General features: G+C 38.5%; 1 protein-coding gene across 8 annotated transcripts in view; it reads left to right on the top strand.

Annotated features, from left to right (window-relative positions):
• LOC117421205 (C-terminal-binding protein 1) overlaps positions 1–19,096 on the top strand; it is a 173,980-nt gene that overhangs the window by 132,211 nt on the left and 22,673 nt on the right. For all 8 annotated transcript variants that reach the window (XM_059034328.1, XM_034035299.3, XM_059034311.1 and 5 more), the window contains one exon: positions 11,058–11,212. In XM_059034328.1, coding sequence (XP_058890311.1) covers positions 11,058–11,212 — 155 coding nt within the window. The remainder of the gene's footprint in view (positions 1–11,057; positions 11,213–19,096) is intronic.

Raw genomic sequence — 19,096 nt, 5'->3', positions numbered from 1 at the left:
ATCCGGCTTCAAAATGAAAGTAACAGATTGTATTCAAAGTAGTGCTGCAGTAAATGATTAATAACTACAGTATGTGCTGTACTTGGGGGGGGGGGGGGGGGTTATAGAGGTGCATATGGAAAGTACTATACAATGTCACTAGAGGCTAAACTTGTCTTCAGAATTCATGAAGTATGTAGTATCTCAGCTGTAGTAGCAGCAGCAGGCGATGTAGTTGGTGAATTAGTAGTACCGTTGTATGTAAAAAGGTGATGCCTACTGCACAGCCCCAGTTGCTTGAGGTTCAAATCTGGATGGACAGCGATCGCCAGTATAGTCATTGCCGAAAGAAAGATAAGCTGGAGTGGGCGTGGGCTCTGCACGGAGCAGGATTGGGTGTCAAATTCCAGATTTTAAAATTAAATGAATGCATTTTACACGGTTACATTAGCTGTTCTTTGTGCTTTTTGGGTTACTGTATTTATTGTTATAGGCACTAATAATAATAATAATAATGTTTTTTTTGTTGTTGTTTTGTGTTGCTTTGTTTATTCTACACTCTTAATTAACCCAATTAATTAACTTAATTAATTGACTCATTTAGGGCTAATGCACTTCCCTACACACACACACACACACACACACACGTACACACACATACGTACTCCCCTCCCCCCTATATGAAAGGGAGGTCTATGAACTATTTTTAGTAACAAAGGGAAAGATTCATGAGTGCTTTTTTCTCTTTCATTTTGTATAAATGGGTCCCTTGTGCAGAGGATTCACTTTCCGTTCTGTGGTACTGTAACATAGAACAGTAGCTACTGTATGCCTTTTCCTTAATACTTAAAAATCCCTTCATGAAATAAAGAGAGGAAAAAACTCCTGTGATGCCCAACCCGTGGCTTTGCAATACATCATGCAAGATCGATGTACACTTTAGAAAATCATTGCGTTTCTAAAAAACAAAACAAACAAACAGGTACTACAGCTTCATTCCAATTGGGCACATCTCCCTCTGAATGTCAGCGACTGAATTCATGGTGATAGAAGTCAAACAGCAGTTTCCTTTTGTGGTACTACCACTCAGGGGACTGCTGTGGTCCCAAGCTAGGTACAGATTACCAGACACACACACACACACACACACACTCTCTCTACTCGCTATCTCTCACCAAGAAGTCGAATCTCCCTGCAGTGCTGTGATTGAAGTGTCTAGCATGGCTTGATTTTTATAGTGCAATTTAATGAAAGTGCACCATGTACGGATTATTTACTGTTAATTTATTACTTAAATATACACAACTCTATGCTCTGTTGTCATGGGGACAGGAAAATAGTTTTGTATGCCGCTGTGTTTAAAAGGTCACTGAATTTCACTCTTAATTTTCAGTTTTTTATAATGGCCCCTGTCGATTGTGTGCATTTGGACTGCTTCTTCAACATTGCATTATTTCTTCCTAATCTGTGGTAGACAAACGCAAACCATGAATGCATGAATCAATTCATTGAGTGTTTGTAAAGTAATGGATGAATTATTATAGGACATCTCTTAATGCCAACCTTTCAGCAGCCTTCTGTGAGACATGAGACAAACCCCTCTACTGGACTGGAAAAGTACTTTGAAAAGTAATTTTTTTCTGTTTTTTGCAGGAACATATATTACCTTTTAATTTCTATTTCAAACAAAGAAAACCAAAAACCTACAGCTGCTATCTTGCCTGCTTGCTTTGGGGGTCTGTTTGTGATGCCAGGATTATTACTCCTGAAGCACTTCACAGTGTTGCGGCTTTAACACTAAGTCCAAATAAAAAAAATGTGTGGTTTGGGTTACCCGAATGTCCCTATTTTTTTCCACCCGGCCCTAAATATGTTTTGCTGATAACGGGCGTCATTTTTCGATATCAATCTGAAAAATTGATCACTGTGCGTGGCCTCGTTTTCGCTCATGCGATTTTCCAGAAACCTTGTGCAAACAACATCTTCTGTTTCATATAAATTGTCACCGTCTGAGTATCACCAATTACCAGTAGTTGTTTTGTACTATGTTTGAAAAATGCAACCACATCACGATTTGCCACAAATCATTATGGATTGCCTTGTAAATACTATATTCCGAAAGCGTATCACCAGTCTATCATTAGAGTGGGCGAACGAGTTCATCCTCCCATTCTACCAGTTTACAAAAGCGCCCTTCTTTTGAAAACTAAACGTTGACAGGCATGCAAACCCACTTTCGCAGTCAGCTATGCTCGCTGGAAGAGTATTTTTTTGGTTTAGTTTTTCAGCGTCTTCATGTACTGAATCAAGGATTATAATTAAGGGTTCTGATTTTCGGGTTTTATTAATTGTATTTTTCGGTGCTTATTTTTAGCTATTTTTGAGTTTTATGTAAATCGTTTTTTTTCGGGGCTTTCGTTTTTAAAATACTGTATGAAGTTAGTGTTTTCAGTTACTTTCCAAAATGCTTGAGCGTGTTTTTTTTTTGTGTGTGTAAAAATATGTATAGTAGTAACTCAACAGTACTTGCACACTTAAGTTGTACCTTCTTTCCTTTGCTGTCTTCCACAACGAAATCCCTATGGTCACCAAGATTACAATTATTCCAGATTTTTAATTTGTTATTTTTAATAGGAGACTCATCTTTCTTTTTTTTCCCTCTACTACAAAAATTACTTTATTTGCAGCAGACTTTTTATGGCAATATTTTTTCACAGTGTAGAAAAGAATGCACTGACAGACATTAAGTGTTGCATTAATGATGCTGAGCCAGCAAGTAATGAAAGTACAACAGGGTTATTAAGAACGTACTGTAAAATAGCACTTGCCACTTAACCATGCTCACACTGCTTATTCAGGAAATAAAAAAATAAAATAAAAAGTTTTACCTACCTTCCTACCCTATTTTTTTTTTCCACCGTAACCCGAACCACACTTTTTTTTTATTTGGCCTAATACAATATCTGGAGCAGTGGTTTGAAGAATCAATTTTCTTTGGAAGTCAGCTTTGACTGGCGTTAGTCCAGCTCCTAGTCCTTTTTTGTGCTTCCTTAGAATTGTTTTGGATGGTGGCGGCAGTAGTCCTTGTGTATAAACGTCAGATTTACCATTAAGCGATCATAAACATTTTCGTTTTAAAAAAAGTAGACTTGACTTAGTGTTTAGTTATCTTTATTTTACTTTTGCATTTTTTTGTATTTCACATTACTGTTTGTTTATCATTTTCAATAACTGGGGTTTACTATGGTTTGCAGTGCATCAAGATACTCCACTTTTTAAATGATTAAACTTTCTGAAGAAATTGGGAAACCAATGCAGTTTTCTCATGACAGTACATTTTCCTGCGAAATGTTGTGAAATACCACGCCAGTTAGGGTTGTTAGAATATTTCCATTTCCCATTTACACTGTTACAGCATTAGCATTTATCTAGCGACCATCCAGCTTTAATTATTTATTTGTCGCTGTCATTTAAAGTCAACGCCTGAACTAGAATTTGAAGTCCTCAAGTCTAACCAAAAACAAACTGCCTCAAATGCATGCATGGCATTGATAGCTGAACCCTGCTTTCTTTATTGAAGCATCAGTCAGCAGCAGGTGTAATGTTTTAGCTAGCGGATTGTAAAATGATGGCAGATCTCCAAATTGTAAACAAATGGGACTGTTTAACACCTGCCTTAGAGCGGATAAACAAATATGTACATGTTTGAGTAGCAAAAGCAACAATGCATACTGTAAGCTAAGCAGTTAAAAACTTAAGTATGCAAAACAGTCCAGTATTTCTCTTGCACTTGTGACCTCCTGACTCCACCTGTATGAAAATACTCAACCGCAAACATGTACTGTAGAGCACTGAAACAAATGCATCGTGAACACAATCCCTTTGAGCTGATAATTCCAACATAAGACAACAGGCTTTGTACACATGGAAAAATGAGTACCTGCATAAACTGATGCAGCACTCGCTCATTCTGATCCAGTTGTCAAAATAGTGTTTTAATAATTCTGAGTTTCTGTCATGCAGAATTACAGAGCCGACAGTTACGTTTGATGCTACAACTAACATTTTATGGGGATTTAGTTGGTGAACATCAACAATATTCTGCAGCTCACATTAATTATTGTCTTATATTTGTCTCTTAACTTTCCTGGGTATTTGATTTTTAATTAATAACATTATATGACTTGTTGTGACAGCTTGATGATTAAGTAATGGCATTAAAATATGTATTGTATAGTTGCAGCAAAGGAGCCGCCATTGAGTTGATAATTGAATCTGATGCAATTATTACTCGATGCTGTTTTCAAGTGCTTCTATATTTTTGAGAGAGATAAAGATGAAGACTTTACTTTAATACAGATGGCTACTGTATAAATAAATCGTATAGATACTCAGGAGACGGGCAGAGGTGAAGTCATCGACAGTTTTGCTTTTTAAAATTGTATTCAATTAAATATATAATAATTTTACTTTGGGGACTTGACCTAAGGCTTACAACACTTCCAATAATACTGCGTTCCACGACTGAAGACATGGGAATATTTTTAATATCACACATTGAGTCACAGTTTTCAACAGTCTCCCTCTTTTATTTATAACAGTAATAGTAATGGCAGTGGACAGTGAGGATTTATTGTACAGTAACTGGGTTTGCATGGTTACACATTTCCAAAATCTTTTTTATTTTTAACACTCAAACTACTCCGTAAGGAAGGATGCACCATATATCCTACTGTAATGATACCATGCGATTTTTTTTCATCTTCTAGTCAGAAAATGATACTGTAGTATACTCAGCATTTCTGTAAAAATAAAAGTGTTTTAATATTTTCCCTTGACTATTTATTTTCGGATTGCATGCCCCAGAGATGGGAAACTAAAATGAAGGGGCAAAATGTATTAAGGGAAAGTGGAGGAAAAAAGTGTCCTTTTTCTTGGACTTGGTGTGTATGTCTCTTGGTGTGTATGTCAGCTTTACTGCAGCAGCATGGTTACTTGGCCCTCTGAATTACTCTGTATGATTTGTTGTGTGACACCCAGCTTAAAAGCTACAGTATTAAAAGGTTTTGTTTTTCAGTTCGGTCCCTTGGCATGCAGGTATAGGGTGTGCAGTCAATGTACATACTGTATAGCAAAGAACGGTTTGCAGAATATCTCTTCTGTCTCTCTATTTCATTTAAAACCTACATATACTGTCACTACTACATATTTTGCTATTGTATTTGATATAAAACTGCATTATTAATGTGTGAAAGTACTAATCAGACACTGGGATACAGAGAATTTAAAACTCAGCTGTTTTTATTTTTTTTTTTTTTTTCCCTAAGAGATAATGCTGCCAAAATTACTTCATTCTCCCTTTGACCTGCCTTCACAGCAGCAAACTAAATTGCCTTCTCCTCTAGAATTAACATATTTTCAGCTCCAGAGGCAGATGTCTGTTTAGGATTGCTTTGAGAATGGCTCCACACACATTCACTCGCAGCTCGCTTGTACAGTTGATCTATTAGGATCATTTCTGTGGGGCAGTGAGTTCATGGAAGTGTATCATTTCTTGTCCTTCCTTGCCTCCACAGCTGTACTATACTCGTGTAGAACCACATTTTATGTTTGGCAGACAAATTTAATGTTCCATTCTTTTGACAAAAAAAAAAGGAAATGGTACGTGTGAGAAATCAGCAACTTGCTGTTTGAATACTATCTGTTTGTGACTGATTTTACACCAAAGAAAATATTTAAATGTGGTCCTGCGCCCCATTATCAGTTACTATGACTACAGACTGGAAATTATTCCAGGACATGCAGTATACATTCTAGTAATAATCCATTTATTCTCAATTTATCCAAGTTCAGTTAGTAGTTTCAGGCAAAATTACACATTCAGTTTTTTTTCAGGGCTTTGGACGGAGGCCCAGTAAACCCATACTATAATAAACACTGTAATTTACATTTTGAGTGAGTTTTTACCTGGCTAATATAGTGTTGTTATAATAATAATAATAATAATAATAATAATAATAATAATAATAATAATAATAATAATTATGGTGATAATAATTATGGTGATAATGATGATATTAAAATGATAATATTATTAACCCCTTAAGATACAGAAGGAATTGAGTGGTTGTTCAAACGGTTTCTTCTTAAAATATATTTGAGGAGTGACTCAAGTATCACAAGAAGGAAGCTGACCATTTTAATGACCAGATCCAACCTGTCAGTACATTTTAAACCCTGTGTCATGCACCTCATTGCAAAAATAAGAAAGTTAGCATACTTTCTATTTGTTGGACACATATGTCCCTTGTACCGTAAAGGGTTAATATTATTAATAGAAATAATGATAATATTATAATAACTATGTAATGTACATCAACAGCACTTCTACTGTGTACACAAAGCAGACACTGAAACCCAATCCGGAAGGTCAGAGAACTGATAAAAGAAAAGAATAAACACAATTCTTAAATGCATCACAGGAGAGTAATAAGAGAGCAGAACCCATCTTAGCACTACTCTGCCTATTGCTTGCAGTTTACATTTTATATAATTATGTGTTAACACAGTGCATATTGTGCATCTAGGTAACAGCAGCTGGCTGATTTAAAAAAAAAAAAAAATCTGATTCGTCAGATTCATGTTGATACTACAAGTCTCAACCAAAGCTTCAGTGCTACTATACTGGGATACAAAATCCTAAAAGAACAGCAGGCTGCACAGGTGCGGAAGCAGAACAAGGAAAACAACAACAAGGATGGTTTCCAGGGTCGTGACAATCCTTCTGACTAATGGAGCAGTCTCTGCCACTATTTGTTTTATGCAGTGACCTTGAAACCTAGACACTGTTAAGCACTGCTAATGGGGAATTTATTTAGTGGCTTCGACTTTGGCCGGCAAATCAAATAAGATGCACAGAAAGTATCTTGGGAGATATATCTTGATCCGTCTAGTGCTCCGAAAGGTGCGTGAATTTCTTTTCAATAGTTTTGTGTGTACAGTACCTCCGGGTGTGCTGATAAGCAGGGATCCTAGTTTTCCGCAATAAAAAAAAAAAATGAAATTCTGATTTAAAAAAAAACAAAAAAAAAAACATCTGCGATATACTCCGCGAGTAAAATATGTGCTAAAAATGAGTTTTCCCTGCAACATTATAAGACACACAAACAGTACTATTGGGTAAGTGTTTATTGTTGTTCTTGTTACACTTGTGTCTCTTTATGTTGTATTTTAGTTTATAACTTTATTCTTGAACTGTAACCTTGTATTACAGTGTAACGTGTGTAAGTCGCTTTGGATAATTGCGTCTGCTAAATAAATAAAATAAAAATGGTTACACTTTCAAATTCTAAGCAAGTTACAAGCTTACCAACGCCATTACTCAATAAATAAAACATATATATATTTTTTTTACTTCAAATATTACAAATATTTCCCTGTTGTAAATATACATATGTAAGACTCTAACCATTTTTTGCAAATAGATCATTTTTCTTTAAATGGTAACAATGAAAATATAACTTTCTTCTCAATGGATGTCAAACCCTCATCTCTCCCTACACCCCCACTCAACCTCCCCGCTCCGCCTGCACTAGAAAACTGGCTCTACCTCCGCTACACTCCCCTGCCTCCAGAGCCTGCTCCTTCTCCACCCTTGCTCCGCAGTGGTGGAATGACCTTCCTACAGATGTCAGGACTGCCCAGTCCCTGACCACATTCCGGTGCCTCCTTAAGACTCACCTCTTCAAACAGCACCTGTAGAACTCCTCTGTTTGTATCCTGGGACACTATCACCCTTCATGTAAATGTGCTTTATTTTGCTCTTATCTGCCCCCTATTTTACTGCATTTAATCCTGTACTTCAGAATACTGTAATCTGCCAAGTGTTTAACCTGTAGTATTTTGTATTTAATCATATCCTGATGTAACTATCACTATTATCTGCTGTATTATTGAATTGTGGTTTGTCACACTTGTACTTTGCTTGAACAAAAGTTATTGTATTTCTTGCTCTTATTGTATTACTTGTATTGTAACACTTAATGTATTTGCTTACGATTGTAAGTCGCCCTGGATAAGGGCGTCTGCTAAGAAATAAATAATAATAATAATAATAATAATAATAATAATAATAATAATAATAATAATAATAATAATAATAAACGGACAGTAAAAGAACCTGCAACCGATATTCTTTTGCAACTAGCCCAACTCGTCCTTTCTTTGAATTGTTTCTCCTTTAATGGAGACTTTTATAAACAAATTAGAGGTGTCAGCATGGGAACAAAAATGGGGCCCTCTTATGCCTGTCTTTTTATGGGATGGATCGAAAATAAAGTTTTTCAGCAGTACAAGGGACATACACCAATGTTATATCTTAGATACATTGACGACATATTTGGCATCTCCGATAACACTAATGAAGATTTAATGGATTTCATACATTTTATTGACCAGTTTCATCCAGCGCTAAAGTATACATGGAAACTAGATCAAATGAATTCTGGAACTCGTCCTTTAATTCAGAATCTCTCAACACCCAAGACATTCAGGTTTGGAGGAGCTTTGTAGTAAACCTACTTGTAATACCGTTTGCATACTTCATTTTTTTCTGATGGGTACACTAGCTCATCACATTTTAATTGCATCAGCACCCACTAAGTATGTTTTATTTCACAGTCAAGTTTAAGGGACAGAAAAGAAAGAAATGAACATTGGTAGCAACCGTACTAATGTCAACACAAAAGGGAAGCAGCGTACAAGCCTCAAACATGGACAAGACACAGTAGGAGTGTAACAGTACACTACTGTCACTCTGCTATACATATCACAATATATAGATCGCTGTACGATGTGTATCACGATACATGTGATGGTCCTGGTAGGTTACTTGTATGATGCATGATAGGGAGAGTATGTACTGTATTCATACCACCTATAAAACACACGTGTTCTTCATTGAAGAACCACCTGGTGAACAACAATGAGCTATGTTGTGCTACGTTGTCTCATGACACAAATATTACATGCTTCTGTTATGATACAATATGTCATGCAAAGAAAGTATCTTGAATCGTTACTCCCCTAAATACACAGGCAACTTGATAAATAGTAATAACATGAATGCAAGCAATGACCCTGCACAAACCACTGTAATTGAGAGGAGAAGACTACTTTCTAGTGAGGTCATTGATTGATGAATTACTTAGTGAGTTAGTTAAATTAATAGCACAGATCTTGGGGTTAATTGCCTGCGAGGCAAGAAGCTGATGGAAGGGCCTTTCAAGGACATAAATAATCTTGATCGGTTTAATGTGGTGGTTCAGCCAGCTGTGAAAGTACAGTAATGCACTTACTTTTAAAGTGAAACTTTCACCCTAAGGCGTTGATTAAAGGTAGACTTTCAAGTCTGAATTCCTGCAAACCACCTGATTTAAATTCTAGGAACAATGGGGTACTAGAGTTGTGAGGTGAGTTTTAGGCCTTTTTGAGTTCTCTGCCCTAGCCACGAAGCGTGTGATGCACTGCCATTACAGATTCCGCCCCTGTCAGTGAGATGAGAGGTTAAAAGCTCTATAACCAAGAATTTAGAGGAGCCCGGCTTTTTTTCTTTGTGGTTACGAGGCTTGCTTGCGGTGCTGAAGGTTGTCTCTTCACTCCCAGCTAGATGAACAAATAACAGTATCTTGCTGTTGAATGCGGAAGCTCATTTTGTGATACAATGCACTTGTCAGAAATGATACTCTTCACTGATGCTCTTCAGTGTAAATAACAGATTCATTATCTTCTGTGTGGCTTCAAGTGTCTCACTTTAGACTTTGTTTGATCCAGTGAGGTCTAGATTTACTACAGGGAATGCTTTGATTTTACACCTCTTGAATTCCCCCCTAATTACAGTTTGATAGTGGTTGGTGTCATTCAGCACAGTGATGACTGCCAGTACCAGTTCTTCATGGGTCACTGTAGTAGCTGCATTTTGGCAAGTACAAGTACGGTATACTCAGCATGTATAAGCGCAACCCCATTTATAACACACAGAAATTCTCACAATATGTGCACAGTATATTCAGAAAATTATAATAATTAACATTATTAAATAGAGATAATTTACAGTATAGTACCTTCAAATAAAAAGGGCCATATTGTTTAGCATGGCTAGTAACTGCTGTAAAAAAAAAGAAAAAAAAAAGACGTTTCATTGTAGGTAGCCAGGGGATATTGCTTCAGCATTTTTCTAATATTGTAAGGCAGATTTGTGTTGCCAGTTCTTTATATTAATGTACAATGATGTAGCACATTGTTTAAATGGCATGAGTTATTATGGGAAATTCTTCTGGCCTTTTCTCTCTTTATACAGTAGCAAAAGAAAGTGCCGTTAAACAGGAGGATCAGTAGGTTCACCCCTCATACACACAGTTAAAATCAGATGGGTTCCTCCAGTACCCTCAGATAATCACGCTTTCATTAAACCCTTTTTGTCATCCATATTAACATAAACCATTACACGGTACGCCGGGTTAAAAATCAAGACCAGAAAAAGCTAGACTAAAAATATTTGTAACCCTATTTTGACAAAATCTGTTTTCAGCAACACTTTCTTTTCTTTTTTTTATTCATTATTTTTTTTTATTGTATTGTAATATGCCCCATGCATTGCTTTCTGGGCCCCATCACCTTTGCCGTAGGAGAACCGTACAGGGCATGCTACAGCAAAGAAAATAAAAAATCAGAAACTTCTTGCAAAAAGACATGTAAACTGCACTGTACACACAGCTTTTTAACTGTACAGTATACTGATGCTTGAATGACTTGCAGCTTTTAGTCTGGACCTGGAATAAAATGGTACAGGTTAGCCTTTGCAACTCGCTATAGATCCCTTTTAATTTAACCTTTTGTTCCCCTTATCAGCGCTGCAGTTTATCTCACTCGTGTCAACGCTAAAGGGGCAGTAAACTAATCTGAATGAAGGTTGTATTACCAAATGTACTAAGTATGTCCGAAATGACGCGTGAGAAAGGTGACGCAGTTGTCCTGGTGGATACACACTATAACAGTGCCCCCCTTTCTGTCCCACACAGGCATTCGACCTCCCATCATGAACGGGCCCATGCACCCCCGCCCCCTGGTGGCACTGCTGGATGGCCGGGACTGCACGGTGGAGATGCCCGTTCTCAAAGACGTGGCCACCGTGGCATTCTGTGATGCACAGTCCACGCAGGAAATCCATGAAAAGGTATTAACCATTTATCTAAAAACATGCATAGCAATGTTACAGAAATATTAGGTGCCCTACTTGTGGAACTTGAATTTTAATAATGCATTAAATTAGGTTTTATGTTTTCAAATACTTGCAAACACACAAATGACTTTCATAGGTCTCAGTTTCATGTCTATGTTTAAAAAAATGATCACTGATGTCCTGTTTGCAGAAGGAGTCTTACCACGCAGTTTAACACTAGTCAGTGTTTGTTCATGTAAAAAAGACAAAAACAACTAAGGGAAAGGGTAAATCATAAAGAAAGTGAAGCATACCAATTTTAATAGCAGGATCCTTAGCTTAGATGAGTATATTGTGTCTTCAAACATGATATCTTTTTCTCCAGATCGTGGTATGATGACTAAAAAAGGTCCACCAAAAAAGACAAAATGAATGGCTGGAATGTATTTTTCTTTTTGGGAACTAGTCAAATGCTACGTGACTAATGTGTGAAGTTTTGTAGAATATTTTCTATTTTTTTGCTGTTGTTGTGCTCTCTCTCTCTCTCTCTCTCTCTCTCTCTCTCTCTCTCTCTCTCTCTGCTTTCTTCATGCAAGGTACCAGTGTGTTCATTCTTGGACCTGTGTACATTGTTTTGGAGCCAGCTGTAACACCTGCAGAATGCATTACCAATCTTAATTCGGGGAGAGGGGTGTTTAGCTCGGTCTCAAAACCAGGCTATCTGCTGTCTGGGTGGGGGTGGGAGTCTGTTACAGCACGGTGACTGAAGGCAGTGAAGTCATCCTGCTTGCAATGAGAAATGCATTGTCCCCATTTGGAAATTTTAGAGAGATATTCACTTTGTTTTAGTTTTGTTTGTTTTGCTGCCTCTTATGCAGCATATCTCAGTATAATGCAGTATGGGAATAACTGATGCCAGCCTAAACCCCATACAGTCTAATCTCTGTGGGGACTGAAATCATTGTAATGAAGGCAGGGGCCTCCAACACAAGGTCTAAACACAGAGGCATACTTTTAAAACGTTTACTCCAGTCTAATGAACTCCTACTACACATTTTACAAAGCTAGAACCAAACTACTAAGGTGTGTTTCTTTGAAAAATGTTTGTTAGGCGTAGCTTGATTTTAAAGTTTTCACATCTCTGTATAGGGATACATGACCAGGTTTCTCAAGGCCTTTAGTTTTGGGAAGAGGGAATTTAAACTGTTAGTGTTGCAAAGCTGAATGAGTACCTTGGCACCTAATGGGGACCTCTAATCATAATGGTGTTGATTTGTGTGTTTAAAAGTTTTGAAACATTAACAATTAGATTGAATCCTGCCTCAAAAACTGGTGCAAATTGCACACTTGGCCTAAAGCCCTTGATAAATGTGACCCATGGTCTCTTCAGGAATGAGGGCAAAGTTATTCTTCAAATGCAGTATTAGTAAAGTATTCTGCATCATAGATAGAAAATTACTTTTTTGTTTAATGAAGCATGTAACATTGCCTCAAAACAGAAACATATGTTGCAATGCAAATACAATTACTGAATTCACCGTACTGCATCTGATACCATTACTGTGTGCTGCATTTCAATGACCTCTTTGTTTACATTCTCAAGTTCATGAATCCTAAATTAATAGAAAAAAAAAAAAAACATACTGTGGACTGGCATCATTTACAATATGTTTTACAAATACGTTTAGTGTACAAATCTATATATCATTTTTGACTTGACAAACCCAGGACTGGAAGACCCAAAAAGCTGTATAACAAGGATGAGCAATGCTTGAAGATAAATATCCTTAATGAATAGAAAGAAGACAGGCGTTGAATTGACAAAAGAACTGGCAGCAGGCACAGGTGTCGTTGTCCTTCCATCAACAGTCCAAAACACCTTTGACCATTGTTCCATAGTCCAATTTCTGTGGTGTTCTGCATATTTTAGTCTTTTAGTCGTGTTCCCCTTTCTTAACAGAGGTATTCTTACTGCAACACATCCTTTATGTCCTGATTTCAACAGTGACCTTCGTACTGTTGATTTGATTGACAATGACACCTGTATCTATATAGATAGATAGATAGATAGATACTTTTTTACTTTTTGAAAAAACTTTATTTAACAATTAAATAAAATGCACAAAATCAATATTTATAAAACATATTATCACGAAATCAATTCAGATCCACCCAAGGTGAACAAAACAATACATAAAATAATATATAGATAAAGGAGCCCACCCCTGCTCCACTGCAATCCAGCAGGTAAACATGGAGGACGACAACCCTTCCAGTCACCCAGAAGCACTGCACTACTCTTATCCCAGTTTACTTTAAGAGGACAGCTTCTCAAACAGTCTTTGACAGGTGCCTACACTGTCAACATCAGTTTGGTTGTTAACAAATATAGCAATGTCATCTGCATAAGCTGTTACCTTCACTGGTTTACTGGGACACTGAGGAATGGACAGTCCAGTCAATACCCTCCTCAGCTCATTTATAAAAGGTTCTATTGCTAAAGCGTAGAGCATACCAGACATGGAACACCCCTGTCTAATACCTCTCTGAAAGGGGAGCTTAAGCCACCATTGATTTTCAATAGACCAGAAACGTCACCATAGAGCAGCTGAACCTTCTCTAAGAAACCGGTCCCAAACCCAAAAGCTTTAAATGCCCTCCACAGGTAGAGGTGATCTACCCGGTCAAAAGCCTTTTCCTGATCCAACGACACTACACCTGCATTGAAACCAAAAAGCTTGGAGGCTGCCAGTATATCTCGGACTAAAAAGATATTATCGAAAATGGATCTGTCTGGAACGCAGTATGTTTGGTCTCTTTGCACCACCCGCCCTATCACAGTCCTGAGACGGTTTGCGAGGGCTCTGGAAAGAATTTTATAATCGGCACAGAGCAACGACACAGGTCTCCAGTTTTTAATATTACACAAATCTCCCTTTTTAGGGAGAAGAGTGATGACCGCTCTTCTGCAACTCTGAGGCAGAACTTTATCCTGCACACTCTCCCTGAAAACATCCAACAAGTCCTCTCCCAGCAGAGACCAGAACTTTTTATAAAACTCCACTGGGAGGCCATCAAGTCCAGGTGTCTTTCCATTGTTCAGCCCCTGCAGGGCATCAGAGAGTTCAGTCAGTGTCAGAGGACTTTCCAGCCCCTTGGCTTCCTCCTCAGGCAGCTGAGGGAGGTCCTGTAAGAAACGCTGTGATTCCCCAGTTTCCTCCACCGCCTCTGCTGTAAACAGGTCCTTATAAAAACCCACAGCCAGCTTCCGGATCTCTGCGTGCTCCCTGAGCTCCTGCCCAGCCGCTGTCCTCAGGCAATGAATCACTTTTCTCTGTGCACTCTTTTTCTCCAGCCCAAAGAAATAGTGAGTGGGTGCATCCATCTCCACTAAGCTCTGGAAACGCGATCTCACCAGAGCCCCCTGCACCTTTACGTCCAGCAGATCCGCTAACCCCCTTTTTTTACATTTTAGGCCCTCAATCAGCCTTTCGTTTGGGCTGGACTCCAGAGCTCTCTGGAGCTGTAGGATGTTCTCCTCCAGCTCTCTCATGGTTTTATTTAAGCTCTTTGTGACGTTTCTAGTATACTGCTGACAAAAAGATCGAGTCTGCACCTTCCCTAGATCCCACCATTGCCGCAATGAGGAGAAGTTTCTTTTTTTACATCTCCATTTCTCCCAAAAAAAATTAAAAACTTTCCTAAAATGCTCGTCATTAATCAAAGCAGTATTAAAATGCCAGTATTCACTTTGTATTCTCAGAGAGGGGAGCAACACGCTGGCAGAAACTAAACTGTGATCTGACAGGCTTGTGGGGCTGATAAAACAAGATTTAAAAATGTTTAAATTATGTTTAACAGTATAAAACCGGTCCAATCTAGCCATGGAAACATCAGTGCCATGTGTTTTGACCTATGTATATTGCCTATCCTTTGCATTAATGTTTCTCCACACATCAACTAGTTCCATACAGTTTTCAATTCTAACCAGCTCCCTAGCAGACTGAGGATGTGGCTCAATGTGATTCCGATCTAATCTATTATCAGCTGTGCAATTAAAATCCCCACCTAAAACTAACACCTCATCGGTTTTACCTCCAACCAACATACCTTCAAGCCTCTGGAGGAAGCTTACCCTCTCCCTACCATCAGTAGGTGCATACACATTAACAAAAACAAAGACTGTGCCTTCAACAACCGCTTGGACTCTGAGTAACCGTCCTTGTATGACTTCACAGGCAACTACAGAGCTCGGTTTAAACCCCTCAGAAAACAAAATGCTAACCCCAGCACTCACATTAGTTCCATTACTGAAAAACCTCCCCTTTCCAATCCTTTTCCCAATCAACCTGATTTCCCCCATATATGTGAGTCTCCTGCAAAAATGTAACATGCAGATTTTTCTGCAAGATAAATTCAAACAATGTGGCTCTTTTACAAGCATTTCTACAGCCATTAATATTAAGGCACCCGATATTAAAGCTAGCCATTGCAGAGTTTAAAAAGGAAACACATTGATATTCAGAAAAGAAAAACAAGCAGACAGTAAAGAGAAAGAGTATTAGGAGTGTACTGGCCATCAGGACTGACTGTGTTTAACATTGCCACGGAGTTTGCTCGATATGTATTTGAGGCGCACTAGCTCCTGAGTACTAAATGATTCATGAGCAGAAACGATTTGTTTTAAACCTCGTACTGAGCTCAGAAACAAATCAATATCGGGAAAAAAATCCTCAACATCAATTCCCCTTCGCCCTTTCGTCTGCTCCAGGAAATCTTTGATACTTTGAACACTGTACCCTCCCCGGGGTTTATACGCACCCAGCGATTGCGATGCTTGAGAGGAGTCAGTGAGACTGCCTTCATCCTCACTGTCTACAGCGGGATTGTCTGTCACTGTGCTGACAGCCTGTGCGCTGCACGTCTCTGCAGAGCTCCCAGGCTCCACACCAACACTGCTGCCGTCAGAAGAAACGCTGCGTTTTTTTGTGACAGCACTGCCCTCTGTTTTACTCACGCTTTTTTTTCCCGGCAATCTAAAAACCTCACTATCCTCGGCAAACTTTACCCCTTCTACCTGTATCTGAACATCACCCCACACACTAGCAACCGTCTCTGTGTCCATATCCCCTTTTCTACAACCATAGACACTAGCTCCACTGTACCTAAAAAAACCACGATCGATCCGCTCATGCGAGAAGCCGATTTTACGTTTTCACAACCGACTACCTCCCCAATAGCGAGCACACATTCCTCCAAAGGGATAAACCCCTCGGCGGAAACTTTAACTCCATGCCGGCGGGTTAACCTTTCAAACAAAAAGTTTGGCGGCGGCCTCCCTCCTGTGCCGGCCATCCTGCCCGCTGTCGCTGACAGAGCGTCAGCTCAGCACATAGAACTGTTCACCAGTACACTTTAAACAAGAAATGCAAAACAATATAAAAACAAACAAGAGGAAAAGACCGACAAACCTGCCAGCAGCGCTCATGCACACACCACCACTCCACACCACTCTCAATCCGCCAGGCAAAACAAGTCTAGATAGATAGATAGATAGATAGATAGATAGATGGATGTATGTATGTATGTATGTATGTATGTATATATATATATATGTGTGTGTGTATATATATATATATATATATATATATATATATATATGTGTGTGTGTGTGTATGTATGTATGTGTCTGTGTGTGTGTGTGTACAAAGCTACATTATGTAGATGTAATCTTTCAGATCTTTCAGTACCCCCCTATTCATCCATAACTCATGACAATCAATAATACATTGGTAAAAGTACTGTATAACAAACACACTAGTTTTCAAATATTTTAAAACCGTAGTAAGCACTCCTTTAAGTAGCCAATGATGTGTGCATTTTAGTGCAGTAAAAAGCAACAAAAAAAAGATAATTTAGGAGCAGCCTTTGCAAATGACTGAATACTTTCTCCTGCGCACCAGCATTCATACAACTGTAATCCGTTGGTACAGTGTATTATTTTTTATCAACATTACGTAATGTCAGTTTGGACTCTTCAGCCCAGAATTACTGATGCAGTGTTTCCGAGGTATGTTTTTTAAACCTTTATAATGTAATGGCCCTCTTTCAGTATGCTCTGAGTGTTATTATTTATATTCTCTGTAGCTGGTGCCTCTTGAAACACTTTCACCATTCGATTCCTATGCACTGCACATTGTTGTACCTCGCACCCTGCTGAAGATATTTGTTTATCCATTTAAAATTGCACTGCAGTCCACTTGAAAGAAGTGGAATGTGAACCAGCTACATCATGTGTTAAGTGCCTATTGGTGCTCTATTAGGGCAGCAAGTCTAGTGCACCCCTGAGTAGCTTGTGAACTCAATTTTCACTGTTGTACAGAGATCTGTTTCTCCAGTACGCTTTATAGAAATATGAAAACAGAGTTGAGGTCCTATCCTAATGCACATATTGCTGTCAAGTGGGTGTTCTAATCCCAGCGCCTGCAGGAGAGTTCTAGCAGAAAGCGATACTTTAGATTTGTAATGCCCTTTGGTTGACAATCACAATTATAAAAGGTTCAAATTCCAAATTCTAATCTAGTCAAATTACCTGCAAATGTGTTTCTCTGCTGTAATTGGAAACCTGGTGTCTCTACAGTATCTGCACATATATATATATATATATATATATATATATATATATATATATATATATATATATATATATATATACAGACGTGCTCAAATTTGTTGGTACCCCTCCACAAAAAATGAAGAATGCATAATTTTCTCTGAAATAACTTGAAACTGACAAAACTAATTGGCATCCACCATTGTTTATTCCATATTTAATAGAAATCAGACTTTGCTTTTGATTTTTTATTCAACATAATATTGTAAATAATAAAACAAATGAAAATGGCATGGACAAAAATGATGGGACCGCTAACCTAATATTTTGTTGCACAATCTTTAGAAGCAATCACTGCAATCAAACGTTTTCTGTAGCTCTCAATGAGACTTCTGCACCTGTTAACAGGTAGTTTGGCCCACTCTTCCTGAGCAAACTGCTCCAGCTGTCTCAGGTTTGATGGGTGCCTTCTCCAGACTGCAAGTTTCAGCTCTTTCCATAGATGTTCGATAGGATTCAGATCAGGACTCATAGAAGGCCACTTCAGAATAGTCCAATGTTTTGTTCTTATCCATTATTGGGTGCTTTTAGCTGTGTGTTTTGGGTCATTATCCTGTTGGAGGACCCATGACCTGCGACTGAGACAGAGCTTTCTGACACTGGGCAGTACGTTTCGCTCCAGAATGCCTTGATAGTCTTGAGATTTCATTGTGCCCTGCACAGATTCAAGGCACCCTGTGCCAGGCGCAGCAAAGCAGCCCCAAAACATAACCGAGCCTCCTCCATGTCTCACTGTAGGTATAGTGTTCTTTTCTTTGAAAGCTTCATTTTTTCGTCTGTGAACATAGAGCTGATGTGACTTGCCAAAAAGCTCCAGTTTTGACTCATCTGTCCAAAAGACATTCTCCCAGAAGGATTGTGGCTTGTCAGTATGCATTTTAGCAAATTCCAGTCTGTCTTTTTATGTTTTTCTTTCAAAAGTGGAGTCCTCCTGGGTCTTCTTCCATGGAGCCCACTTTCGCTCAAAAAGCGACGGATGGTGCGATCAGAAACTGACGTACCTTCACCTTGGAGTTCAGCTTGTATCTTTTTGGCAGTTATCCTTGGTTCTTTTTCTACCATTCGCACTATCCTTCTGTTCAATCTGGGGTCGATTTTCCTCTTGCGGCCGCGCCCAGGGTGGTTGGCTACAGTTCCATGGACCTTAAACTTCTTAATAATATTTGCAACTGTTGTCACAGGAACATCAAGCTGCTTGGAGATGGTCTTGTAGCCTTTACCTTTAC

The sequence above is a fragment of the Acipenser ruthenus genome, chromosome 1, assembly GCF_902713425.1.
Source record: "Acipenser ruthenus chromosome 1, fAciRut3.2 maternal haplotype, whole genome shotgun sequence".
NCBI classification, from domain to species: Eukaryota; Metazoa; Chordata; class Actinopteri; order Acipenseriformes; family Acipenseridae; genus Acipenser; species Acipenser ruthenus.
Note: the sequence above shows the minus strand (reverse complement) of the source record. Positions and strands in the feature narration are given on the sequence as shown.